Source organism: Urocampus carinirostris, chromosome 2 (assembly GCF_059441175.1).
Source record: "Urocampus carinirostris isolate Australia breed hairy pipefish chromosome 2, RoL_Ucar_1.0, whole genome shotgun sequence".
Taxonomy (NCBI): domain Eukaryota; kingdom Metazoa; phylum Chordata; class Actinopteri; order Syngnathiformes; family Syngnathidae; genus Urocampus; species Urocampus carinirostris.
This window is the reverse complement of record NC_142350.1, coordinates 48,955,034-48,982,223: the sequence shown is the minus strand read 5'-3', so window position 1 is coordinate 48,982,223 and position 27,190 is coordinate 48,955,034. Positions and strand designations below refer to the sequence as shown.

Genomic DNA, 27,190 nt, shown 5'->3' with positions numbered 1-27,190 from the left:
TTTTGTAAAGTAGACCTCCGGGTTACAGCGTCCCCGCTTTATGACATTTTCGCTTTATGGTGTGGAATATTATTGGCCGCTCTTTACAACATTTTCAACAGCACGATAGCAACTTATTCCGCATGGCCAAAAATTCTGGAGATTTTTTCCCTTTTTTTCCAAGATGCTTCTCTCCTATTGGTCGACGCCATATGAAATGCTGGTTTGCTTTTGTTTTGCATCACAGCATCATGAAAATTCTGATATGTTATTGGTTGACCTGCCTTCCAAAACGCCTTTGCAAGTCGCCGATATAATACTGTTTTTTTGCTGTGTATTAATTTGCTATGGGTCCCAAGAATTGCAGTGATGCCAAAGGGAGAAGCAAAACCAGGATTCTTATGAAAATTAAGCTTATGATAATGACGAAATACAAAGAAGGCACAGTCACTGTTACTCTTGCCAAGGAATATAACCAAATCCAATCGAAGATCGGAACTAAACTGCTTGCTACGCATTACCAAAGGTTACTATCCCACATTTTCACTTTTGCGATCCCCACATCACAACGATTAATTCAGTCCAGATTCAATTGTACTTCTTAAAGACTCTGCGATACAATTGTGTGTTTTTTGAATTGTATTTATTGGCTATAGGTCCCGAGGCTTGCAAAAACATGATAAACTTGAACACAAAGCTTGAGATTATCAAGAAATACATACAATAAGGACGATTTACTACCCTTGCTGAATTAAAGGCCATAACCAACTGGTGATTAGGACCATGATTAAAATCATGGAAGAGAGTAAAGCAATAAAATAACCTAGGGGCGTGACAATCTTCGCATGTAGAAATTTTCAAATGAGTTTAGTTTTTATTCTGCCATCTCCTCGGCATCCACCCACTACTCCATTGTACCAGCTCAACTTACATCAAACTAGTGTTAAATCAAACGTCTACAGTACAATTGTTTGAATGTTATTTAGACCAATGCACTTTTATCACACATAAGTGATACTAATTACGTGTGGTTTGGAGCTAACTAACCTATAGGTTTCTATCCCCTGCTGTTTGGTCATTTCATTTTCCAATCCCCACCCCAGAACAGTTTTGTGTCCTATCTAAGAGGTTTTCTTCATTTGTACTGTTAAATAATTATGAGAACCAACTTCAAATGAATACAATTGTCTTTGATTTTAGGCAGATTTTAAATAAACATTAAAAAATGTTCAAGAAAATAACAATCTTAATCGTGCTCTAAAACTGGTTGGTAAATAACTGCGTACTCACCCACAGGAACTTCTACTCCTGGTGTACTTTTTCTAGCAAATACGTAGTTCAAATTGATTCAACAGTCCTCAGTATTTTCCATTCCCTGTGATGAAATTCCATTTTTTTTTCACACTCGTGCTTCCTTATCCCGAGCATCCACGAAAGCCATTTTCTTTTCAATATAAAATGCTTTTAATTGACTTTTCGACGGCTATGCTCGTTCTCCGCAGTCCAAGTCCTCTCTGAGTCTATAGATAGAGAAACAGACCCATTGTTCTGAGTGACAGAATTTCCTTCCTTTGCAGGGGACAACACCTATATCCTGAACCAGAGTGGGAGAGAGGAACGACGACTATGAAAGTGGGGAAAAATGGAAACAGTCACTTGGACTATTATTTCAAGTTAATTGAATTTATGTAGCTAATCCTCTTGAAAAAGAAAAAAGAGAAAATGTGTAGTAGAGACGCTTGACATGTGAAATCAGATTATTAGCAAATTCTAGTACCAAATAATGCACACAGAAAAACTTTATATTCTATGATATGAAACAATATGAATATCCAAGTTTTTGTCAAATAGCCTAACATGAAACCAAATACATACAAATGTATGCTATACAAATGCAAACACACTGGCTTGCGAAACTATTTGCCTCCTTGAAATTTGTGACCTTTTGCCACATTTCAGACTTCAAACATAAAGATATAAAATTTAAATTTCTTGTGAAGCATCAACAATAGGTGGGACACAATCATGAAGTGGAACACACATTATTGGATATTTTAAACTTTTTAACAAACAAAAAACGAAAAAGTGAGTGTGCAAAATTATTCAGCCTCTTTACTTTATGTGCAGCAAACTCTGTTCATAGGTTCAGTGAGGATCTCTGAATGATTCAATTTTGATCTAAATGATTAATGATGATAAATGGAATCCACTTGTGTGTAATCAAGTCTCTGTATAAATGCACCTGCACTGTGATAGTCTCTGTTTAAAGCGCAGAGAGTATCATGAAGAACGAGGAACACACCAGGCAGGTCTGAGATACTGTCGTGGAGAAGTTTAAAGCTGCATTTGGATACAAAAAGATTTCCCAAGCTTTAAACATCCCAAGGACCACTGGCAAACAATAATATTGAAATGGAAGGAGTATCAGACCACTGCAAATCTACAAAGATTGAGCCGTCCCCCTAAACTTTCTGCTCTTACAAGGAGAAAATTGATCAGAGATGCAGCCATGAGGCCCATGATCACCCTGGATGAACTGCAGAGGTCTACAGCTGAGGTGGGAAAATCTGTCCATAGGACAACAATCAGTCGTATACTGCACAAATCTGCAAGACGTTATGTTTGGCGTAATAGCAGCACAGCTCATCACCCCTCAACACACCATCCCCACAGTCAAACATGGTGGTGGCAGCATCATGGTTTGGGCCTGCTTTTTTTCACTAGGTACAGGGAAGATGGTTAAAATTGATGGGAAGTTGGATGGAGCAAAATACAGGAGCATTCTGGAAGAAACCCTGATGTCCGCAAAAGCAAGGGAGAAAAAAGAAATTGAAACCCAATACGTATTTTAAATTAGACAATGTTTCTATTTTGTGGGTGCATCTTGATTAAAAGCCTTGCCTTAGAGCACGAGAGATGCATTGGCCAATCAGAATCGGAGATGTTGATTCAAGAGGTGCTGTTTAATCGGCGTCAACAATGATTGTCCAAATCGTTACTTCGTGCTTTCAAGAAACCCACTACAATCACCAAACTGAGGATGAGGCTGGAAGAAGAATGGACCAAAATCCCACCAGAGCAATGTAAGGGACTAGTGCTATCCTGTCGCTGCAGATCTGATCAAGTCATTCACAGCAGAGGCCTGTACACTTCTTACTAAGTCAAGTCAAGTCAAGTCATTTTTATTTGTATAGCCCTAAATCACGAAGAGTCTCAAAGGGCTTCACAGATTGTTACACTATATTACGCAAACTATTTTCAACCGACAAGAGGAGTAGGTTATTCGTATGCAATGGAGTAGAAGTGAGTTTTAAGTTTAGATTTAAACATTTCCACTGAGGTTGCAGATCGAATCTCAGGGGGAAGAGCATTCCACAGCACCGGTGCCCGGATGGAGAACGCTCTCGAACCAGCAGAAGACTTCTTTGCTCTCGGGATCATCAGAAGACCAGCACTCTCAGATCGTAGGCTTCGGACCGGGACATAGTGGCAGATCAGATCTGAAAGATAAGAGGGAGCAAGTCCATGTATGATTTTGTACAATACTAAGAGAACTTTGAAGTCACATCTTTGGCTAACTGGGAGCCAATGCAGGTTAGCCAAAATCGGTGTTATGTGATCGTACTTTTTTGTCCTGGTTAAGAGCCTCGCTGCGGCATTTTGTACTAGCTGAAGAGACTTGATTCTGGACTTCGGGAGACCGGAGAGTAGTGCATTGCAGTAATCGAGACGGGAGGTAACAAATGCATGAATTATTGTTTCCGCATCAGACTGAGACAGTATTGAACGGATTTTAGCAATGTTGCGAAGATGGAAGAAGGCAGTTCTAGTAATTTGCTTTACATGCATCTCAAAGGATAGATCAGGGTCAAATATGACACCTAAATTTTTAACTGAGTCACTCTGTGTGATGTGACATTTGTCAATGTTCACAGCAGTTTTTGAGAATAAGTCCCGGCATTTAGAAGGACCAATGACTAACATTTCAGTCTTTTCAGAGTTAAGACGCAAGAAATTGAGTGACATCCACTCTTTTATCTCAGTGAGACAGGCCTCCAAATTTCCACAGTTTAGTGTGGAAGATTCCTCCAACGGAAGATATAGTTGAGTGTCGTCTGCATAGCAATGGAAGCTGATATTGTACTTGCGAATAATATCACCTAATGGAAGAATGTAAATGTTGAAAAGTAGGGGGCCGAGCACTGAACCCTGCGGAACACCGCAGGTAACATTAAAGGGCTCAGATGTCGTTTCACCATATTTAACACAGTGTGTCCTATCTGAGAGGTAGGATTTGAACCACGAGAGGACAGCTCCTGAGAGACCAATCCATTTTTCCAACCGTTCTAGTAGGATATTGTGGCGCACTGTGTCAAAAGCAGCACTAAGATCCAGCAGCAGCAAAAGTGATGAAGCGCCAGAATCCATTGACATTAGGAGATCATTTGTTACCTTGATCAGAGCTGTTTCAGTAGAGTGGTTAGCCCTGAATCCTGATTGCATGGATTCAAAAAGGTTATTCTCCGATATGAAAGCATTCAGCTGCTGTGCCACTACTCTTTCGAGTACTTTAGAGAGGAAAGGTAGGTTTGACACAGGTCTGTAATTACTTAATATTTCTGGATCAAGGTTGGGTCGTTTCAGTGTGGGTTTAATAACGGCGGACTTAAAAGCTGCTGGAACTACACCTGAGGAGAGTGATGTATTTATAATATTTAGAACTGAAGGCCCAAGGACGCTAAAAAGACTTTTAATAAGTGAACCTGGGAGCGGGTCGAACTGGCAAGTTGTCGGTTTGGCCGCATTCACCACTTGTTTGAGATCATCAAGTGACAGTTCACTAAAACCGGCCATTTTCCCAGGGCAGCCACCCTGTCGTGCATCTGTAAATTTCAGTCCTTTAATACGTGTGGTACTAACAATATCTTTTGCAATTTCTTCCTGTATGCATTGAATCTTCTTAGTGAAGAAGACCATTAAGTCCTGAGCAGAGTGTGTCGAACTGTCTGCGATAGGCTGTTGCCTTGTAAGCGATGCTACAGTGTCAAAAAGGGCTTTGGGGTTGTTCTTTTGAGACGCAATCACCTTCGAAAGGTAGGCCGATTTTGCAGAGGCAAGGGCCGCTTTATACTTTAACAAGCTGTCACACCAGGTTTGATGGAAAACCTCAGGCTTGGTAGCGCGCCATTTTCTCTCCCATTTCCTGCATTCTTTTTTAAGGGTTCTAGTTTCATCAGTAAACCAAGGTGTGCGTCTTTTAGGACGTGATTTTAGTTTTATGGGCGCTATTGAATCCAGCACACTAGTCAGGGTGGTATTGAACTCATTCATGAGTGAGTCAATCGAGCCATTGTATTTAGGAAAGGACGCAACTGCTCCAGGAAGGAGTTCAAAGAGCTCAGAAACTGTGCCAGTGCTTATATTGCGTCCGCTAAATCCCTCAGCTTTATTAACTCTACATTTAGTTAGCACCTCAAATGTCACTAAATAATGATCAGAGATAACAGTAGTACACGGTAGCACCATAATGTTTGAGGTTAAAACTCCTCGAGTCAGAATCAAGTCTAGCGTGTTCCCATTTTTATGGGTTGGCAAGTCAACCAGTTGAGTAAAACCAAATGCATCAATTAGAGAACTAAACGCAATAGTAAGTGAACTGTGTGGGGAGTTCATATGAATGTTAAAGTCTCCCATAATTATAATTTTGTCTGCATAGGTTACTAGTTCAGACAAAAGTTCAGCAAATTCGTCTAAGAAAGTTGTGTATGGCCCAGGTGCACGATAGATAGTTATTACATCAATTGACAATTGAGGGGACCGCATCACAAGAGCCTCAAACGTTTTGTAATTATTAGAGGTACGTGTATTAAATTTGAGCGATTTTTCAGAGATTAGCGCAACACCACCACCCCTTTTCAGCGTGCGTGCTATATGACTACTCTCGTAGTCTGGGGGAGAGGCATAATTTAGCGCTAAGTGCTCATCCGGGCGTAACCACGTTTCACAAAGACCCATACAGTTAAGTTTATAATCACGAATAATGTTATCAACAAGTAAAGCTTTTGGAGCAAGCGATCTAATATTTAACAGACCAAATTTCAGCTTTGCTGAATCATTTGACTTAGCTGAACTAATTGCTTACTATTGTAACCTTCATAAATGTCCCCATGCCAAAGTCTTTGTTGTTCTCTAATTTGAGACTTTTTGTCATTAAGGGCTATAGAAATAAACATGACTTGACTAGTGTATTTTGATCAGTGCCTTTTCTGAAACATATATTTTTGTGTGAAATGCCTTTAGTCATTTTGCAAAAAAAAAAAAAAAAGTGTTGTGGTACCAAGTTATATAAACAATAAAATACAATTTACCGTGGAACAGTAAAGATTGTATTATTTCAAAATTATTCACTTTTTACAAGTCTAATTATCAATGACGTCATGATGAAGCAGCGTATTATCGTCCCTCTTTCGTATCTACTGCTTTGAAGTTATAATGGCATTTGTAACGCTAGAAAAAGCAAATATTTTAAGTGTGAATGATAAACATAAAGGTGGAGCTTTTTGACTTAAAAAAATAATTTAGGAAAAAAAAATCTTCAAACGGAACGGATCGTGCAATGTCTTAAAGTCATTCAACTACGCATGCGCTTAAGGGATTCGCGCATGCGTGACACAATCGTCGAAAGAGTCAAAGGACATCTTTCCGGACAGGACGCAGCCGAAAGATTTCAAGGTTAGCTTGCTTTTACCTCTTAATATGGCATTTTCTTTCCGCATTTTTTCATTTGTAGATTATATAGCTTTTATTTGAATATTTTACACATAGGTAGCACTTTCAACCGTGCTAATGTCATTTACTTCCTCTACAGAGCTGAAATGTTAGCATCTGTTGTTAGCATCCACCTCGGCTAACGCTGCTAGCTCACGTGCTAATATCTATCAATTCAAGTTCTGGCGATTTTTATGACGTTTTTATTAGCAAACAAACGCCCAACAGCGCCCGGTTGTTGTTTTATTAACGTGGCATTTTTCTAACGCAACGTTTTAAGCTGAGGTCATTAAGGCGACGCTCTCCAATTAAGCTATGTATGTGTCTCGCTTAAACAATATGTCAACATCTGTTCCGTAGCTTGCAATCATGTCCCAGACCATTGAGGAAAAGATCAAGAACTACAAGACGGCGCCCTTTGACGCCCGCTTTCCTGATACCAACCAGACTCGCAACTGCTACCAAAACTACTTGGGTGAGCAGATCCACGAGTACAATTCAATTGATATTGTTTACAACGTAGTGGACATTAGTTACAGGAAGGTTAGACGTGCATATTCAAGACGAGCAAGTCATAAAATTCTATAATCAATATAAGACGAGATTTAAAATCATGGAGTATTGTGATATTAGGCTAATATTTACAAGGTAGTGCTTGCAGGCTAGCTTGATATGTACAGCGTATGTAGAAAAAGTATTTCCCCCCCTTCTTGAAATGGGTGTTTTTTGCATATTCATCACTCACATAGGTTTCAGATCATCAAAGTAAGTTTGATATGACACAGAAAAACCAAGGAAATATTCATTTTATTAAGGCATAAAATCATGTTGTGGGCTGCGCAAGACCAGCTGATGGTTTTCTTGGCTCTCTAGGGTTCTCCAGTCTGCTGCCATGCTCTCACCATTGCTAACCGACAATTAGATATGTGCTGGCACTCAGCCTTAATTTTGTAGAGTCTAAATGGGGATTGTCTTTAATGCTGTCAATGGTAAAAGTCGTATCTGATCATCATCAATTAACATGATTTAAAATAAATGTAAAAAAACTCATATTTCGATTTCCAAAAGAGATGTACAAAACTCAATTCCAATGAAGTTGGGAAAGTGTGTTAATTGCAAATAAAAATTGATCCAAGTAAATTGCAAATTCTTTTCAACCCATATTTAAATGAATGCACAGCAAAGACAACATATTTATTGTCTTCACTCATAAACTTTATTGTTTTGGGAGAAAATCATCAACTCTGTAATTTGATGACAGCAACACGTGCCAAAATAGTTGGGACAGGTGTCAATAACTACTCAGAAAGTGGATGAATGGAAATCAACCAACTATTTGCAGGTGAACAGATGAATTAGCAACAGGTGAGAGTTGTTACTGGGTATAAAAAAGGGAGACCCGAACAAGCTAAGTCATTCACATGCAAGGATGGGGCGAGGTTCACCTCTTTGTGAACAACTGCGTGAGCAAATTGTTGAACAGTTTAAAAACAACATTCCTCAAAGTACAATTGCAAGGAATTTAGGGATATCATCATCTACAGTCCATAATATTGTGAAAAGGTTCAGGGAATCTGGAGAAATCACTGTGCGTAAACGGCATGGCCGTAAACCATTATTGAATGCCCGTGACCTCCGAGCCCTCAAGCGGTACTGCATTAAGAACCGACATCAATGTGTAAAGGACATCACCACATGGGCTCAGGAACACTTTGGAAAACCACTGTCAGTCAATACAGTTCGACGCTATATCCGTAAGTGTGGGTTAAAACTTTATGTTGCAAAGCGTAAGCCATTCATCAACAACATCCAGAAACGCCGCAGGGTTCTCTGGGCCCGAGCCCATCTAAAATGGACTGATACAAAGTGGAAAAGTGTTCTGTGGTCTGATGAGTCAGTTTTCCAAATTGTGTTTGGAAATTGTGGACGTCGTGTCCTCCGGTCCAAAGAAGAACAGAACCACCCAGACTGTTATGCACGCAAAGTGCAAAAGCCAGCATCTGTGATGGTATGGGGGTGCATGAGTGGCCAAGGAATGGGTAACCTGCACATCTGTGAAGGCACCATTAATGCAGAAAAGTACATTCAGGTTTTGGAACAAAGTATGTTGCCATCCAAACAGAATCTTTACCATGGGCGCCCTTGCTTCTTCCAGCAGGATAATGCCAAGCCACACACTGCACGTCTCACGACAGCGTGGCTTCGTAGTAAGAGGGTGCGGGTGCTTGACTGGCCTGCCTGCAGTCCTGACCTGTCTCCCATTGAAAATGTGTGGCGCATTATAAAGCGCAGAATAAGACAAAGGAGACCCCGGACTGTTGAACAGCTGAAGCTGTACATAAAGCAAGAATGGGAAAGGATTCCACTATCAACGATTCAACAACTAGTCTCCTCACTTCCTAAACGTTTATTGAGTGTTATTAAAAGGAAAGGTGATGTAACACAATGGTGAAGAAGCCCCTTTCCCAACTACTTTGGCACTTGTTGCAATTATAAAATTCTAAGTTTATCATTATTTGCTCATGGAAATAAAGTTTATGAGTTTGAACATGGATAATCTTGTCTTTGTGGTGTATTCATTTAAATATGGGTTAGAAAAGGTTTGCAAGTCATTCTATTCTAATTTTACTGACATTTTAAACTTTTTCCCAACTTCAATGGAATTGACTTTTGTAGTTGGGGAAAATTTTTAAAACATTCGTTCAAAATTGTATAACCTTGTTCAAATTGAAGTTCTTACCCACATAAACATTTTTTAAAAGAATCGTAAGATGGCAGTGGCCACTCATAATCTGTAGTAATGGATAAACCATTAGGAGCAAGACTACACGTCTTAGAGTTTTTACCCTTCCGCTATTCGCATGTTCAACGAGAAATGATTAGGTTATTATGAATAGTATTATTATGCCGACCTATTGTACTCTAGTCTTATTTACATATTCTTTCTTTTTAAACTCTTCTATATGAAATGATCTGTATTTATAAAGCGCTTTTTAAGTCAATGACTTCCCAAAGCGCTTTACAATGTGCTCCACATTTCCCAATAGCGGCCTTGTATTGCAGCCATGTAAGATGCTAACCTGCTTATTGGGGGTATTAGGGGTTCAGTGTCTTACCCAAGGACACTTCGACATGTAACACGAACTGGGATCCCTTGATCCCAAGACGAGCGCTCTACCTCCTGAGCTACTGCCGCCCCAAATATATAGTATATGATTACCTTGTATTATACACTACAATATATTTTTTACTCTATTCTTTTACACCATATTATATTATCATTATTGAGACTTTGCGTGTCAAATGATTTCTTGTATATATCATGTTTATGGTTTATACTGGCTGAATAAATACATTTACACAGCAATCATCACTATTACTTATCAGGGCTTCTTCTGAATATGTTATAGATAAGAGATTGTTTTTAAAGAAACTTAACATGCATCAATTGTTATAGATTTGAAATCGGTCAAAAATTGTAATGGATGCTGGAGAATGGTTAAAAATAGGATAGGAATCATGACATCAAATCGAAGAGAAAGTGTAGTGTGACTATTTGAGCATTCTTTACACACGCGAGTCAGAAATTTTGTTTTAAAAACAACATATTCCTAATTTTATGTGCAGACTTCCACAGGTGCAACAAGGCCCTGTCAGCCAAAGGCCAGGATGTGGCCCCCTGTGTTTGGTACCAGAAGGTTTACACCAGTCTCTGTCCTATGGGCTGGGTAAGTTGGTTCTTTATGTAATAAGCTATGAGATGCATGCAGGGTTCCTGGGGAACCTTAAAATCACATCTTTCGTTGATAGGGAGCCGATGTAGTTTGGCTAAATTCTGGATAATGTGATCAAACTTTCTTGTCTTAGTTGAAAGCCTCGCTGCAACATTTTTTTACCAGCTGCATGCTTTTGATGCTGGACTTTGGGAGACCGGAGAGTAGTACATTGCAATAATCGAGATGGGAAGTAACAAACACATGAATTGTATTTTTCTAGATCAGACTGCATAAGGTGAATTTTTGCAATGTTGCGAAGATGGGAAAAAGCTGTTCTACAAATATTCTTAATGTGTATTTGGAAGGACAGATTGGGGTCAAATATGACAGTTGGATTTTTGCCTGAGTCACCCTGGGGTTTGGCGTATGTTTAGAGTTAGGAATTGGGTTTGAGTTCGATATTAAAAATTGTAACCAAATATAGGGTTCCAAAATAGGGTGGGCGCTAGGGTTATGGTTTGAAAAGGTGTTAGGGCTAGGAACGAGGGTTGCTCCACATTAAGGTTCAATACCATATGTGGGATTCCAAAATAGGTTTATTGCTAGGGTTACGGTTTAAACCGGTTAGGGCTAGGACTACAGCTAAGGTTAGGGATTAGACCAAAAGTTAATGTCTTAAACTGATTTTATGGTTCAGAAATGATGTTGGGTTAATGTTGAAAACTAAGGTTAAGGCTTCCGCTCTTTTGGTCGACACTGGATTTCTTTTTTGGGTACTAAAAACATTGTTTTGATTTTGTGTGTGTGTGTGTGTGTGTGTGTGTGTGTGTCTTTCTGTCTGTGTGTGTCTCTTTAATTTGATTTCAAAATGCTTTCAAATAGTCTTGATAAAGCAAACATATGTCCATTATCGTCATGATAGAAAAAAAAATAAACACATACATAGTCATTTTGAGCCATGTTCTATAATATTCAGACTACACTAGTTGTTAGAAAGAGTCTAAACATTTGTGTTTCTCATTTGAATATATTTTGATTTCGTATACACTTGGTCATGTCTCCTCTAAATTTTCATAACGTGTGCAAGGGAACAGAAAGGTCACCCATAACCAGTTGCACTGTTCAGGATGTGCAGCGCTGTTGTGATATATATATATATACGTATACATTTTCATTAGATTTTTGTAACATTTGTTTTTTGGTTTTCTGTTTTTTAAATGTTGTCGCATTATTGTGTGTTCCACAGGTCGAGGAATGGGACGAGCAGATAGAAAATGGAAATTTTCCCGGCAAGATCTAAAATGTGAAGCAGTTATCCATCAGTCCTTTTGCAGGACATTTATCCTACAGTTCCTCTTCAGAGCGTTGTGAAGAACATCTTAACAGCCTCCCACTCGTCATCTTCATTATTTTCATTTGCTGTTGTTAAATTATGCTTCAAATGCACAACTTTTGAGCCTGTTAGTCAAGGTCCAAGCTGTGCGTTCCTAAAATGTATAGAGGCCTCATTGGCATTATTGATCCAATAAAAAGAGTGGACATTTAATGGTTTTTGGTGTTGTTGTGTAGTCTGCAAATGCATTCAAGAATAATTTAATTGTGTTGCTCCTATTATTACTATTGTCTTTTCAACAGCTAAAATTGGATTAACCACCAGGAAACGGTACAGATAATGATTGTTTACTGCAGATGGCATTCAGGTTTCTTTCTTTTCCCATATAAAATGTACTATTGGTCTTGTCATGTCACATATTGGGCACACGGTGTCACTGTTGGAGTTTTTCGGAAGTTGAGAGTAGAATTGCTCTGTTCAATTGTTTTTTTTTCTCCTTTGTAGCAAATAAACCTTTCCAGTACTTATAAAGCAGAAAACAAAACAAATTCCTAAAGTATCAAAATGGCTAATGGGCTAACCGCCGTGACAGTGTTACATGATATGATCGTAGTGCACGCCTCAACCATCAACTCAAAACTATGCTTGATAAGTCCAGACAAGTCTCATGCGATGTGGGCTATCATGAAGCGTATCAACCAAATAAATTCTGCTCCAGAGTACAATTGTGTAAACCACTAGGAGGTGTTTGAAACTGGTGTTAAGGTATTACGGGATCCTTAAACCAGGCTAATAGAAGATGATTTCAAGACCTTTTGGTGTCACTTTCAAATTTCCTTGTAAATCAGTGTGACGGTGTGGTTTTTCAATGAGTTTTATATCCAGCAGAGCTGTAATTTTACACTAGTCCAAATATACAACATGGTTATACATTGAAATCGTATAACTCACCAATTGATCTTCCACTATTCTTGTTCATCAACTGAAAGTAGAATGTGAAAAACAAGTGCAAAGGCCTGTAGTGGTATGGACAGCTACCATACCATTCATCAATGATATCTTGTTGCCGAAAATATAAAAACTTGAAATAACAGCAGCAAAGCAGAAGGCACACACGCGCGTTTCTTAAAAATATTTGCTATCAGTAAATGGTTTTCTGTGCTTTGCTATGCAGTGAGCAATGTGATAACTTGCTTCAGTGGTGGCGTTTTTAGCGGTGACAAAGGATTTTTAGGGTCTGTGTTTATTGGCCATACCAGGACACTGCACCTTTTAATTTCTCCGTCTTGTCAGACTCATCCTTGAATTCGTGTTTCGTCTCGTAACGATGTTTAATAATAATAATAATAATAATAATTTCCTTGTATTGTCATTCTGTGTAACAATGTACACAGAACGAAATGTCGATTGCACCTGACCCGTTGTAGCGAGCCGATGCAGCCGCAGCCAACAGAGGGCGCCGCCGACCACTTTTTAAGTCTTAGGAATGACTCGGCCGACAACGCTCTCGAGGCATAATGCACAAAAAGCACGGTCATTTTTTGCACAAAGCCCCATTCATCTGTCCACGCTGGCTGGAAAGAACGAGATTTTTTTCGCTCGAGGAGCTGTCATGATTAGTTCATCTATCGTGCGCGTGTGTTTCGTTGGCCGGGTTTAAACACGAATCTCTCCTGTCTAAATTCCAGGTAAAAATGCGCATTTTTAAAAAAGAATCATTATCATTTTGCCGTGCGCTCGCGTGCCAGCAGTGGCACGCGTGTCATAGGTTGCCGACCCCTGATTTACAGCATGGTTAAGGTTTCCAGCAAAATAGGTTTTATGATCCGAAATGAAGTTACAGACGCTCCCCTACTTACCATTCGACTTGCGTAAAACGATAGATACGAACATTTTTTTCGGGATATGGAAAAATATCAGGACATGGCTGTTTTTCGAGTACATTGCTGTAGTGCTTTTTTCCAGCGCGACCGGCGTGTGGTGGTGCTGTGAGAGGTCACCCAGCAAAATCTGCTTCCTCTTTCTAGTTGGTGTATAAACATCTCTCCTTCACCTGCTCGCAATCCCACCGTTGCCACCTATGTAGCGTGTCGTTTTGTGTGGGTAACAGATTGCTCCTCTTTCTTTGGAGAGCGAATATCCAAAAAATGTATCAGGCAGTCTGCAATTCCGCACGGGGGTGGGTTTATTCACAACAGCTGATGTAAGTGTGCCCTCAGAAGACACGACTATCCCCCAATCACCCCCCAACCCCGTTTTTTTCCAGGATCATTTATACATTTCAACAAACATATCAACAGACATCCCACCCTTCTCCAATTTGCTATGTGTTTCTGCAACTAGCTTTAGCTTTCTCTTATTGGCCATCTTCTCCCCGTATATTGTTGTGCCAGCTCCTACCATGGGCGTGCCAAGGAAGCCCCCTGGGATTCACCATCTCATAGACGAGCGTCCCCATGTCTGGGGTCCTCAAAACAATACCGAGCCTTTCTGCGTCATCAGGGCCTTTCTGCGTCAACAGCGTCTGGGTGTGCTGATTATCTTATCAGCAGTACGTCCTGTTCCTGCCGTTCCTGTAAACAACATCTTCAACCAGCCTGCCCTGACCTTGTACTACAGCCCAGTTAGTGAATATATTTTGCATTAAATGTAATTTGTATTCAATCGTACAAAATCCTTTGTAGTCAAATGTATAAAATCCTTTACTTTGGAGATATTCACTCTTACGTCAAAGTCATGTTAGATTTGGGTTTAAAATAATTATGTTTGTTATAATAAGGATGTGAAGCAACTAATCCAAATTTTTTTTGCATTAGGGCGGGGGTCTCCACATGGTGGTTTCCAAATGTTGCACGTGTCGTTTGTCAGTAGATAGTTATAAAAGTGTCTGCGCTCGTCTGGCTACAGCTAACTCATTTGATGCAGGAACATTTTTGGGAAGTCTTGTGGCGGCAGCAGATGAGCTGTATCGTGGGATTTGTATTTATCAGCCTTTCATAGAGCCCGGCCATTATAATAATAATAAGAATAATACATTGCATTTCGAAGCGCCTTTCAGGACACCCAAGATCACTGTACATATAGGACACAATAAAACAAGAGTAAAACAAGCAAGTAATAAATAGCCAATAAAACACATTAAAGTTAAAAAGGGGCGGTGTGTGATGCAGATGGTCAAATCAAGTCATGTTTATTTGTACAGCCCTTAATCACAAGAGTCTCAAAGGGCTACACAGATTAAAGACTATCGCAAACTATTATTACAGACTATTATGACACCATCCCCTCATCTATTATCTACATGAGGGCAAATTATACACATATCATCAACATAAAGTATAGGTTATTCATATTCTATAGAGTAGAAGTGTGTTTTAAGCTTAGATTTAAACATTTCCACTGGGGTTGCAGATCGAATCTCAGGGGGAAAGAGCATTTCACAGAACCGGGGCCCGGATGGATAACGCTCTCGAACCAGCGGATCTCTTCTTGGCTCTTGGGATCACTAGTAGACCAGAGTTTTCAGAGCGAAGGCTCCGGACCGGAACATAGGGGGGAATTAAATCTGAAAGATATGAGGGAGCAAGTCCATGTATGATTTTGTATAATACCAACAGAACCTTAAAATCACATCTTAAGCTAACGGGGAGCCAATGCAGGTTAGCTAAAATCGGGGTATTGTGATCAAACTTTCTTGTCTTAGTTAAAAGCCTTGCTGCAGCATTTTTGTGCCAGCTGCAGGCTCTTGATTTTGGACTTTAGGAGACCGGAGAGTAGTGCGTTACAGTAATCGAGACGGGATGTAACAAACGCGTGAATTATAATCTCCGCATTTGACTGAGACAGCATAGGACGAATTTTAGCAATGTTGCCAAGATTGAAGAAAGCCGGTCTAGTAATATTCTTCACGTGTGTTTGAAAGGACAGATCGGGGTCAAATATGACACCTAAATTTCTAACTGAGTCACTCTGGGTGATCGTACATTTGTCAATGTTCAGAGCAGTTTTTGAGAACAAGAACAATAACCAACATTTCGGTCTTTTCAGAGTTAAGGCGCAAGAAGTTGAGTGACATCCACTCTTTCATCCCAGTGAGGCAGGCCTCCAAATTTCCACTATTTAGTTTAGCAGACTGCTCCATCGGAAGATATAGTTGAGTGTCATCTGCGTAGCAATGGAAACTGATATTATACTTGCGAATAATATCATCTAATGGAAGCATGTAAATGCTGAAAAGAAGGGGGCCAAGTACTGAACCCTGCGGAACACCACACGTGACACTAAAGGGCTCAGATGTAATTTCACAATATTTAACACAGTGCGTCCTATCTGAGATGCACGTGCTATGTGGTCAAGAAAAGGCAAGTCTGAAGAGGTGAGTTTTGAGTCCGGATTTGAAGGGCGACAATGAGTTCCAGAGCTGGGGGGCAGAGCGGCTGAAAGCTCTGCTCTCCAGGGAGCTGAGGCAGGCAGGGGGTATAGTGAGATGGAGGGAGGAAGATGATCTGAGGGTGCAGAATGGCGTGGCAGTGTGAAGGTGGTTGGACCATGTAGGTGTAGAGCAGGATTTTGTAATTAACTCTATGGTAGATTGGGAGCCAGTGGAGTTGCTGAAAGACATGGTGATGTGATGGCGAGAGCGGGATTTGGTGATAATGCGAGCAGCAGAGTTATGGACCAGCTGAAGTTTATGGAGGGACTTTTGAGGTAAACCGTAGAAGAGGGAACTGCAGTCATCGAGGCGTGAGGTGACAAATCTATAGATTATAATAGATGTATGTAAAATGATTTCAAGGGCTGGATATAAAGCTAACATCTAGCCACATTTTCTGCTAAAACTGTTTTTATTGTCTTGCGTCAGTGTCTGCTGCGCTTGTTAGAGCGATAACAAACCATTAGGAAATGGAAGTGGTCGGCTAATGCGCAAGCAAGATTGGCAGAGCGCACCGCCCTCGTTTCCTGCCCTCGCTGTAGAGATCAGAAATTAATTTCACTGTGGTCATTTTGCTGGAGGACAGGTTGCTTGGCAACGGAATAGGAAGTTGTTACAGGAGAGTCTGACAAATGAAACATTGATGAGTGATGTCACACTTGCCAAAGAGCCGCTGAGAAGCAATGATGAATCTCTGACGCTTTTGTGTTTGGAAGCCAAACACTATTTCATTCGTTTTTCTGCTGTATCATCATAGAGCTTTGACCGTTCCTGCATATTTTTGACTCTTGGAAGACTCAAGTAGTCAGGAAACCAGAAGAGGTGAAAGGCAGCATGTCGTGGTGTGATACTCAAACTTCATCCCCCATTAACTGAGACACCAAAAAATTAAAAAGGCGCAAAAGAATAATGGCAGACCTGTCAAAGATGTGGGTCGGATATGGGCCTCAAGACGACCATGAATGAAGCACAAGAGAAAAATGGACGGCATTTCAAATATGTCCACTTGATACCGCCAAAGCCAGTCACCTCTAGCAAAGCAACTGAAGCCTTATTTATTTTTTCCTCCCTTCCTCTCTCACTCACACTCTTACACTCTCACACTCTCTCACTCTCTCACTCTCTAACCTACTATTCCAGCCCCTATGAGTGGCTTTTCTACCATGCGGCCCCTGAGCTCAAATGTGTTTAATATCTGAGAATTAAGGAGTCTGATATGGTGGGTCTGGCATGAGGTCTTCCTCCGGTTTGTCATTCCATGTCCTCTCAAATAATCTGTTAGCCTTTAACAATACTTTCCCTTGGTAAACATTTTGAAATATCTTAATAGATTGGCCATTCACACACAATTTCCACTACTAGAAGACTCAAGTAGTCAAGAAACCAGAACAGGTGAAATGCGGCATATAGGAGTGTGATCCTCCAAGACTTTTCCTTATTCACCAAAATATGTTCACAATTAAAGGCTGGGCCCACAACTTCCAATCATCTTCAATGATTCAGCCAGAATATGGCATGAGCAAATAGCTCATGCCATCTTCTGGCTGAATTATTATAGCAGCAGCCTCTGTCAAGTTCCTTTTTTTGCACGTACAAGTATAAGAAATGATACCCTCAAAAACACTTTTTTATCCTTTTTGGGGTTTGGGTTGGTATTTGGACTGTATTTAAAGCTGACCTTTTCTTACTTTCACCACTTTCATCCTAGAATAAAAGCAAAGCAAAATAAATTATGGCTTCAAAAACACTTACTTTTTTCATCCTTTTTGAGGTTTGGGTTGGCATTTGTACTGTATTTAAAACAGTCTTTTTCTTACTTTCACCATTTTCATCCTAGAATTAAAAAAAGCACAAGCACAACATCACCCCCCCCCATCCCTCCTGCCTTCTTTCCTCCAGCATAATGTCCTCCGTGGCCAGAACAGTGAGGGTAAAAGTAAGATAAAACCAGATCAGAAAGATGCGGAGGAAAAACATAAACAAGCTCTTTAAACTGTTGGGCTATGTTAACACATACTTAAGAGAACACGTTTATTTTAAAATTTTTAAGGTCACCTCAAGCTACTCACCCCATCTTTAACAAAATTTTCTCCAAGGTTAATCATTCTCTAATATCTTCTTAGAACCTTGGCAATACCCGCACATTTTCCACTCCTAGCAGACTCAAGTAGTCAGGAAATCAGCAGAGGTGAAAAGGAGATGTAGCAGTTTTATCCCCATTCACCTAGATAAGTTCCCACTTCACATTATTTTGCATGGTTAAATAATTTTCAAATAGCTTCAAACTTTTCTAGTCCTAGCTGACTCAAGTAGTCAAGAAACCAGAAGAGGTGATTAGGCAGCATATAGAAGTGTGATCCTCCAAGACTTGTTCTCCATTCACTAAAATATAGTGAATGTGTTTCTCTGGGTGAACACATTTCCCCAAAATGATAATGGAAATGTTTTTTAAATTAAAAGAAAAAGTCAAAGAGGCCTCTGTGGAAAAATAAAGGAGGAAAAAAAACATCATACTACTGGCCTTTGTAATAAACTGGAAGGCAAATGTGAATTTTATGGACGATTAATATCAGATCCAGAGGACTTGGATAAGTCTAAAAATAGAAACCACTGAAAAAATGAAAAAGGCATCAATGAAATGAAATGAAATGAAATGAAATGATCTGCATTTATATAGCGCTTTTCAAGTCAATGACTTCCCAAAGCACTTTACATTGTGCTTCACATTTCCCAATAGCGGCCGTGATCTGTGCAGCCATGTAAGGCGCTAACCTGCTTATTGGGGGTAATTGGGGGTTCAATGTCTTACCCAAGGACACTTCGACATGTAACACGGACAAGCCGGGATTCGAACTGGGATCCCTTGATCCTAAAACGATCGCTCTACCTCCTGAGCTACTGCCGCCCCCAATCTAGTTTATCCAGTCCAGCAACAATTGGAAATAACATTTCAAGACTTACCGGTGTCTGAAACTCATGACTAGGGTTGGGTAGGGTTACTTTAACTGGATTACTTTCAATTACTTTTGGATTACTCCAATACCAAATATGCTAATAAAAGACAAGAGAAACTAAATATGAATAAAATTATGACTCACAACAGGTGGTAAGCTTTCTCTCCTGGCTTTGATCTCTTTGATCTCCAGCAAAACTAACATAAAATTAGACAGAAACAAAATGAAAATAAATCCAAACAGCTTGCCAACATCATTTTGGCTGTTCCATGTATTCCGTTACTCCCCAAGCCTGCACAAAATGTAGTCATTTTATTCATATTTAGTTTCTTTTGTCTTTTATTAGCATATTTGGTATTGGAGTAATCCAAAAGTAATTGAAAGTAATCCAGTTAAAGTAACTATTAAAGCGTGAATTTTATGTTTAAATTGACATTTTTCTTGCCTTAAATAAGGGGTCAGCAACCTACGGCTCTGGAGCCTTATGTGGTTCTTGACTACAACCTTAGTGGCTCCTTGGAGCTTTAAATGTTTAAATTGGAAGAAAGATGTGGGGGATAATATGTATATTTTTGTCATTTTGTGGTTCTCCGTAAGGGGACAAATTTGACAAAAACGTAATCGATTTTAAGAGCTTTAACATTTTATCTTAGAATAAATATGAAATGAATAACTTTAAAGTATGAATCCCCTTTGGTTTTAATTTGAAAATGGGTTTATATAAGGCTCTACAATTTTTGCCACTCTTAAAATATTCACAGGGTTCTTTTGGGGTGTGTTGTAGCTCTTTCAAGTCACTGAAGACCTCCCAAAGGGCTTTACAATGTACTTCACCCTTACCCATTCACACACACTTACACACTGATAGCGGCATCAGCCACGCAAGGCACCTCGCTGCTTATCAGGGGGATCAGGAGTTCAGTGTTTTGCTCAAGGACACTTCGACATTTAACTTAGGTGATCTTAAAGGGACAGTGTGTATTATTTGGCGCTGCCTAGTGGTGAAAAACAATATTGACTTGGATAATAAGCACGTGAACTATCATATAAAAAAGCTTTCTTATTAATTCACACAGGTAAAGAATTTTGTATTTTTTTTAGATAAGATGAGGCTCACTTAGAAGGGGCTGACATGTTTGTCGGCCATCTTGCTACTACAGATACCCCCTGAAACAAAAATGTGTCATTTTTTTCCCCATTTTTCTCCTTTTATCTTAGTTATATTCTTTGTATTCTTTGTCTATTCCGTCTTATTTTGTTTTTCTGGTTTTCTTTTTTCTTTTTCTTCCCTATTTTTTCCCCTTTTTTCTTTGTTGTGATCTTTTTGCTTTCTTTGTCTTTTTTGGTTCTTTTTCTCCCTATTTTTTCTTTAAAAGCTGAGCGAAAAAAATAGAAGAAAATAGTGCGGTTTGCTCACTTTGTGTCTCCATAGTATGCGATCTTCTTCCTCGTTTTTGCTTGCACTAACAACACTGCAACACAGAGAGTCAAATATTATACTCTGTGTGTTTGAATTGAAGCCAATATTTGTTCATACAGATACTATCACTCGTACCACAAAGACCATAAATCTTTGTTTTCTCCTATTTGTAAACAGAAGTTGCTTCACCTTGAATCTCTCATTGTATCATGGACATCAATCCTGCCAATGACTCTCAAATAATAACAAACAGGCCCTCTAGTTTGGTATTTTTGCAGAGGCCTTTGAATTCCAATCGGAGATTTAGGTGGGCTATAAGATTAGAAAGGGAGACTTAGGGGGAAAACTAAGGAGAGGTGGAGGCCAATCTGATTGTTTGCCACCTACTGAGCCGGTCTCATGGTCTGTGCATGACCGGGCTTTTGTATTTCAGGCATTTGCACGACGGCCTTTGTGCCGGCGACCTGGTGGGCAGCCTCCACAGAGCTTCTTTTCACCGGCAGATTTGTTTCTCCGACTCGCCGCGCTCCTTTTTCTTTCTTTTCTAGTTCTTCTTTTCATCGTACATGACTGCAAGCACGTAGTGGTGAGATGTGAGTGAGGTCTTTGGCAACCGAGGGGAAACTCCGAGCTTCGATAACTATATGAGTCAATCTTGTGTTTTGTGATGCACATGAAATTGCGATTGTGATCAGCAGATTAGCAGTTTTGGCAATTTCAATGTCTGGCACTACAGCCGGTAGCAGCCTGGCAACACATACTAATTTGTTGGCAGCCTGTCAGCACAGCAATCTACCACAGCAATTACTCATTTTTTTCCAGCTTCTGTCTGGCACCGAAGCACATAGCAGCCCGGCAACACCCACTACTATTTTGGCGTTCAGTCGGTACAGCGATCTACTACTACACTCAGTACAGTAACTAGATTTTTCTGGTGGATGCTCTCTGTTTTTAATCCAATGTTTACCACTACAGCACGTAGCAGCCCGGCAACACGTAGGACCATTTTGGTCGCTGGTTGGCACAACAATCTACCACTGATCTGATTACAGGATCTACCTTTTTTCATAGGATGCTCTTTTTTTCCTACCTCAATTTCTGGCACTACAACGTGTAGCAGTCTGGCAACACATGCCAAACTTGAGTCATCTACCACTACATTAACTAGATTTTTCTTGCGGTTAATTCAATCTCTTTGGTACCACAGCGTGTAGCATCCCGGCAACACGTACAGCAACTTGAGCAGCCAGTCTGCATAGAAATCTACCGCTGCATTGGGTTCCAGGGCATGCTCATTTTATCCAGTGGATGCTCTTTTTCTTCTTCTAATTATTCAATGTCTGGCATCGTAGCAGCCTGGCAATACGTACAACAGTTTGGGCAGCCACTCGGCACAGCAATCTACTACTAAGGGATGGTAAACAGATTTTTCCCGACGGATGCTCTATTATTTATTTTAATGTCTGGCACTAAGGTAGGTTGTAGTCTGTTGGCATCAAGTAGCAGGCTCCACCTCCGAAGATTTTGGCAGCCAGCCGGCACAGCAATCTACCACCACACCCGGTACAATTAACCAATTGTTCCAGCAGATGCTCATCTTTTTTCCATTCAATGTTTGCCAAAGTAGTACTTACTACATACTTTTTTTGTTATTTTATTGTTTTGGTGCTCATTTCCAAAGGTTTCTATCCCCCGCTATACGGAAATTCTACTTTAGATTTGATTAATGTCGTATCTCAGGGGTCTCGATTAACTGCTTAGCTAAGTGTGGATTATTAAAGGGACTGTGTGTATTATTAAGCACCTCCGAGTATTAAGAAATAGATTTTGTAAGAAAAAAATAATAATTTGGATAATAAGTGAAAATACAAGAACTGTCATATAAAGTGCTAGAACTCCCCCCAAAAAACAAAACCTGTCCTTCTTCCCTTTTCTTTATTTTATTTGTTTCATAGTTCATTTTCTGTTTTTTTTTTCCATATATTTATTATTTATTATATTATTATTTCTTTCTCTCTTTTCTTTAATTTCGTCTTTATTTTTCTTTTCTTTTTTTTCAGTTTCTTTCCTTTTTTGCCTTGTATAATTAGTAAACATATTTGTTTTTTGACACAACACGGTGACATCAAGTGGTCATATATTACACACAGTGTAACTAATGTTTTAAAGCAATTTAAAGGCCTGTCTGGAATTAGGAAATTTTCTACTCGCTGACGCCATCTTCTGGCTTAACTCATCATTACAGCCTCTGTCATCTCCTTTTGTGGAGCGTGCAAATACGTGCTTTGTTTAGATGCGCTTGTCTAAACTCCTTTTTTAAAAAATTATTTTTGGGAGTTTGGGTAAATTTCTGGACCGTATTTGAAACAGACCTTTTCTTTCACCATGCTACACTATCAAAAAAACAGCAGGGACAAGCATTAACCCCCCCCCCCCCAACCCCCAAATTCCTGTTTCCTAATTTGTTGCGTGCTCCAAACAAGGTTGCAAAGAGTTAGCGGTGGGGAAAAAACATAATAAAGGCTCTTTGAACAAACACATTTAATGTTAACACATTTCTAACTTTTTAGGGACATGTCAAACAAGGCACTCCACTTTTAGAATTTGTCTGTGATTATTTGCTCATATGACTTTTGTTTTATAATCTAAGGCAGGGGTGTCAAACTCATTTTATCTCGGGGGCCACACGATAGAACAAACATTCTGTCGGGGGCCGGACTAGTAGATTAAAGGGAAAGAAAAAGAGATAAAGAAATAAGAGAAAGAGGAATCGAAAAGGAGAGAGGGCGGGACAAAAAAGAAAAAGAGAGAGAGAGGAAGAGAGTGTGAGAAACAAAAGATAAAAAGTCGTGAGAGAGGGGGGAAAGAACATGAGAGGAAGAAAGAAATCCAAAGAGAAATAGAAAGACAGAAGGAGAGAAAAGAGAAAATAAAGCGTGATGGTTATGAAGAGAGAAAGAGAAAAGGAAAAAAGGAAGTTAGAACAAAAGAGGTTAAAAGACACAGAGAGAAAGAGACAAAGAGCAACAAAGGAAGAGAAAAAGAGAGACACAGAGAGTGAAAGAGACGGAGACAGAGTGGGAGAAAAGGGGTGGAAAAGAAAGAGAGACAGAGAGAGAGAGAGAGAAAGAGAGAGAGAGAGAAATAGATACAAGTACAGTGTTTTTGTGAGAGGTACCTGGCTTTGGCAACATCAAGTTGACATATTTCAACCTGCAGCTTGTTTTTCTCTTGCACTTCTCTGAGTGTTGTCTCTCCGGATTCAATCCCTTAGCGGGCCTGATCTGGCCCGCGGGCCGCCTCTTTGACACCTGTGATCTAAGGAGTGTTTTGTTTTATTGGAGAAGTCTGTTGTAGCACTCTGCTCCGAATGACATGTTGGGAGGAGGAAGACGGAGCGAGGGAGGGAAAACAAGGCGGGGTTCTCTTTTTTTCTGCAAGAGTTGAAGCAAGAGAAGAACGTCCCATTCTTTGGACCACAAGCAGGACCACAACATCCCACTCTTGACAGGTACAGTCTCCTTCCGAATGAGGTTACCGTTTTGTTTCTACCTTTGCTTACTTGAAGTTTCTGCTTGTTCAAATATTTGATTAGGCTTGTTTTCCCAAAACCTCTGAAGATGCAGCGAATGGAAGATGATAAGGTAGATATTTTGGTGACTCCTATTATAACAATCTTGTGTTTTTAGAGATTATGTTGCTTGCCGGTGTAGCAAATTGAAACTTTTGCCTGACAACTTTCAGTTCCCCCTAGTTGGTTTAAATAAAAAAGCCAGAGTTGATGAAGTTTTCAATTCGGTAGTTTTCCTTTCTGGCACGGTGGAGGATGTGCAATTTTCTGACGGAGAGACAATAAAGAGGAGGGCAAGTCATGACTTGACGCCTCGGTGTAGAAACGACACAAACTCATCGACTAAACATTAGGAACACTCGCCGTGTCAGGTCACATTTATGGAGGAGCTGCGTGGACATTTTCATACCTGTCGCGCTCCAGGGCTCCATGCCCTTACAAACTGTCGTATTTTCCCTTTCAAAATACAAAATAATCTTACACCATATTTTGTTTCAAACGTGTTTATTTATGTAGTTTAACATGTTATATTGTACATGTGTTTCCTTATATCATCTCATCTCTCATTAGCTGCACCGCTTATCCTCAGTAGGGTCGCGGGGGTGCCGGAGCCCATCCCAGCAATCATCGGGCAGTGGGCAGGGGACACCCTGAACTGGTTGCCAGCCAATCGCAGGGCACACAGCTCGCTCATTCACACCTAGGGACAATTTGAACCAACCATTCCACCTGAAATGCATGTCTTTGGAACGTGGGAGGAAACCGGAGTGCCCGGAGGAAACCCACGCAAGCACGGGGAGAACATACAAACTGCGCACAGGAAGTCCGGTAGCTGGATTTGAACCCACACAGGAGGTTCCCGAGACCTTAGAACTGTGCCGCACACGCGCTAACCACTGCGCCGCCGTGCTGCCCTCGTTAAATCATATATATTGTTAATTAACATTTTGTTGTGAGATACTGAGTTGCTCGACATGAATGAGGTTTATTATAAAATAAGTTCAAAAATGAAGTCGCTTGGACGTTCACCGTAGAAGGAAAAACTACATGCAAATATAATTAAGTCGAATAATCCATTTTCTTATTCAAATTATTCATTCATTTTCTGCATTAAATTATTGTTGGTAATATACTGATTAAAGGGATAACCACAAACCTGTCTTTTTTCATTTTCTCCTTTTATACTTCCTAATATACACCATAATAATTCGTAATAGAATGCGTCAAAGGAAGTGAGCCGTTTGAGAGCCGGCTCTCTTTAATGAGTTGAGCCGAAAAAGCCGGTTCTTTATAAAGAGACTGACTTCCTTTCACTACACAACTACCACGGAACAATGCATGATGGGAAATTCTGAGGCGGCGGACGCATACGCACAGTAGCATCAAACCGCTCGCTTCGTTTGCAACGAAAAAAACGATACCGAGATAGAGGCTACCGCGGCGAACTTGTTTGACTTCATTGATTTGCCGTTTCGTGATAGTCGGTGTATACCGGATGCTACCCATAATTGACAAATTTGCGTTTTTCCGTACAGATTTACTTGTATGTCGTACACGTCTTAAAATGCATAATAAATGTACTTTGTATGGCAAAAACGTACAGGTTGACAGGTATGCATTTTCAAGAATAGTAAAATAAGTGAATAGATTAGTCCATCTTGTCAAACATATGGCACGTGGGCCGGATCCAGCCTGTTGGATAATTTTTACCCGGCCCGCCATAAGTTTAGAAAAGTATAGGAAAAAAAGAAGCACGTCTCTTAGGCATTTCTATGAAAGTGTAAAATCTTTAAAAAAAATGGGTTCGAACCGGTGCTTGAATTCCTTGAAAAACTTTGAATTTTAACGTTGCATTTTCAAGGATTGAAAAGTGCTTGAATATTGGGCTTAGTGGTTTTAAATGCTTAATATTGCTACCACGTTTCACAACAAGTCTGCTTAAAAATGACACTGACACGTCTCTCTGGTGGCTTCACTTTGCCATTGCAGTTCTTCTTGTGATGAATGGCAGCTGGCATTAGTTTGCATGGCATTGTCTTTGGATCACGCCCAAGGCAACAGTTGCACGAGATCGAACCTACCTGTGTGGAGTTTGCATGTTCTCCCCGTGGTTGCGTGGGTTGCCTCCGGGCACTCCAGTTTCCTCCCACATTCTAAAAACATGCATGTCAGGTTAATTGGCCGGTCCAAATTGTCCCTAGGTATGAATGAGCGAGGGAGTTGTCTGTCCCTGTGTGCCCTGCGACTGGCTGGCAACCACTGCCCGAAGATGGCTGGGCTGGGCTCCAGCACCCCCGTGACCCTACTGAGGATAAGCGGTGCAGATAATGGATGGATGGATGGATGGATATAATGGGCCATGCTAAAAATGAAGGTAGCGTTTCTCAGTGGTAAATTGTAATGGGAAGAACTTCGTGATGCCAAAAATGTTAGTTACATAGTACTGTCAAGCTTAGCCACCACATAAATGGGGAGATATTTGTCCCAGAAACAAATATATTTGCAATTTACTCAAGATTTCAAAATCAGATGTCTTTATAAATGCACATGCAAGATTAAAAATCGCAAATTTATATCGCAAATATAGCTGTGTGTCTGCAAATGAATCACAAATGATTTTTCTTTTAATGGTACTGATGAAATGGCAATATTGGCTTGAAAGTCCTTGAAAAGTGCTTTAATTTGGACTTGAAAATGGTATATAAACCCTGAGAATGGTAAAATAAATAGATGACTCCAGGCCTGTTGGATGGTATAATCAGGCCCGCAATAAATTTCCGAGTACAGTATGTCAAAAAAGGAAGCGAATCTCTTGGTTATTTCTTACAAGTTAAGATTTTTTTTTTTTTAATTAATGCAAACCAAACGCTCTCTTTGGCTAATAGAGGGCAGTGTTGTATAGCGTGGTAAATTGATTCAGGTGTAAAACTGCATTCACGAAACTGTTGAAATAAACCAGTTAACGCATTTAATGCCGAAGATGAACATCTTTTTTTTCCTTACGTGTTAGATTTTAT

The 27,190-nt window shown here is 40.0% G+C and overlaps 3 protein-coding genes across 3 annotated transcripts in view; 2 read left to right on the top strand and 1 right to left on the bottom strand.

The window, feature by feature from the left end:
* The window catches only part of rasip1 (Ras interacting protein 1), a 34,352-nt gene extending 32,874 nt beyond the window's left edge, over nt 1-1,478 (bottom strand). The window contains exon 1 of the mRNA XM_088328002.1: nt 1,270-1,478. The gene's annotated coding sequence lies outside the window, so the exon portion shown is untranslated. The remainder of the gene's footprint in view (nt 1-1,269) is intronic.
* A 5,121-nt stretch (nt 1,479-6,599) lies between these two features.
* Nucleotides 6,600-12,009, top strand: cox6b2 (cytochrome c oxidase subunit 6B2). The gene is made up of 4 exons (XM_088326900.1): nt 6,600-6,711; nt 7,108-7,222; nt 10,375-10,475; nt 11,710-12,009. Exons 2-4 carry the CDS (start codon nt 7,117-7,119, stop codon nt 11,761-11,763), a joined length of 261 nt encoding a protein of 86 aa, XP_088183026.1. The 5' UTR covers nt 6,600-6,711; nt 7,108-7,116; the 3' UTR covers nt 11,764-12,009.
* Nucleotides 12,010-24,125: 12,116 nt separating this feature from the next.
* The window catches only part of slc2a3b (solute carrier family 2 member 3b), a 30,117-nt gene continuing 27,052 nt past the window's right edge, over nt 24,126-27,190 (top strand). The window contains exon 1 of the mRNA XM_088326899.1: nt 24,126-24,246. Coding sequence (XP_088183025.1) covers nt 24,223-24,246 — 24 coding nt within the window. The 5' untranslated portion in view covers nt 24,126-24,222. The remainder of the gene's footprint in view (nt 24,247-27,190) is intronic.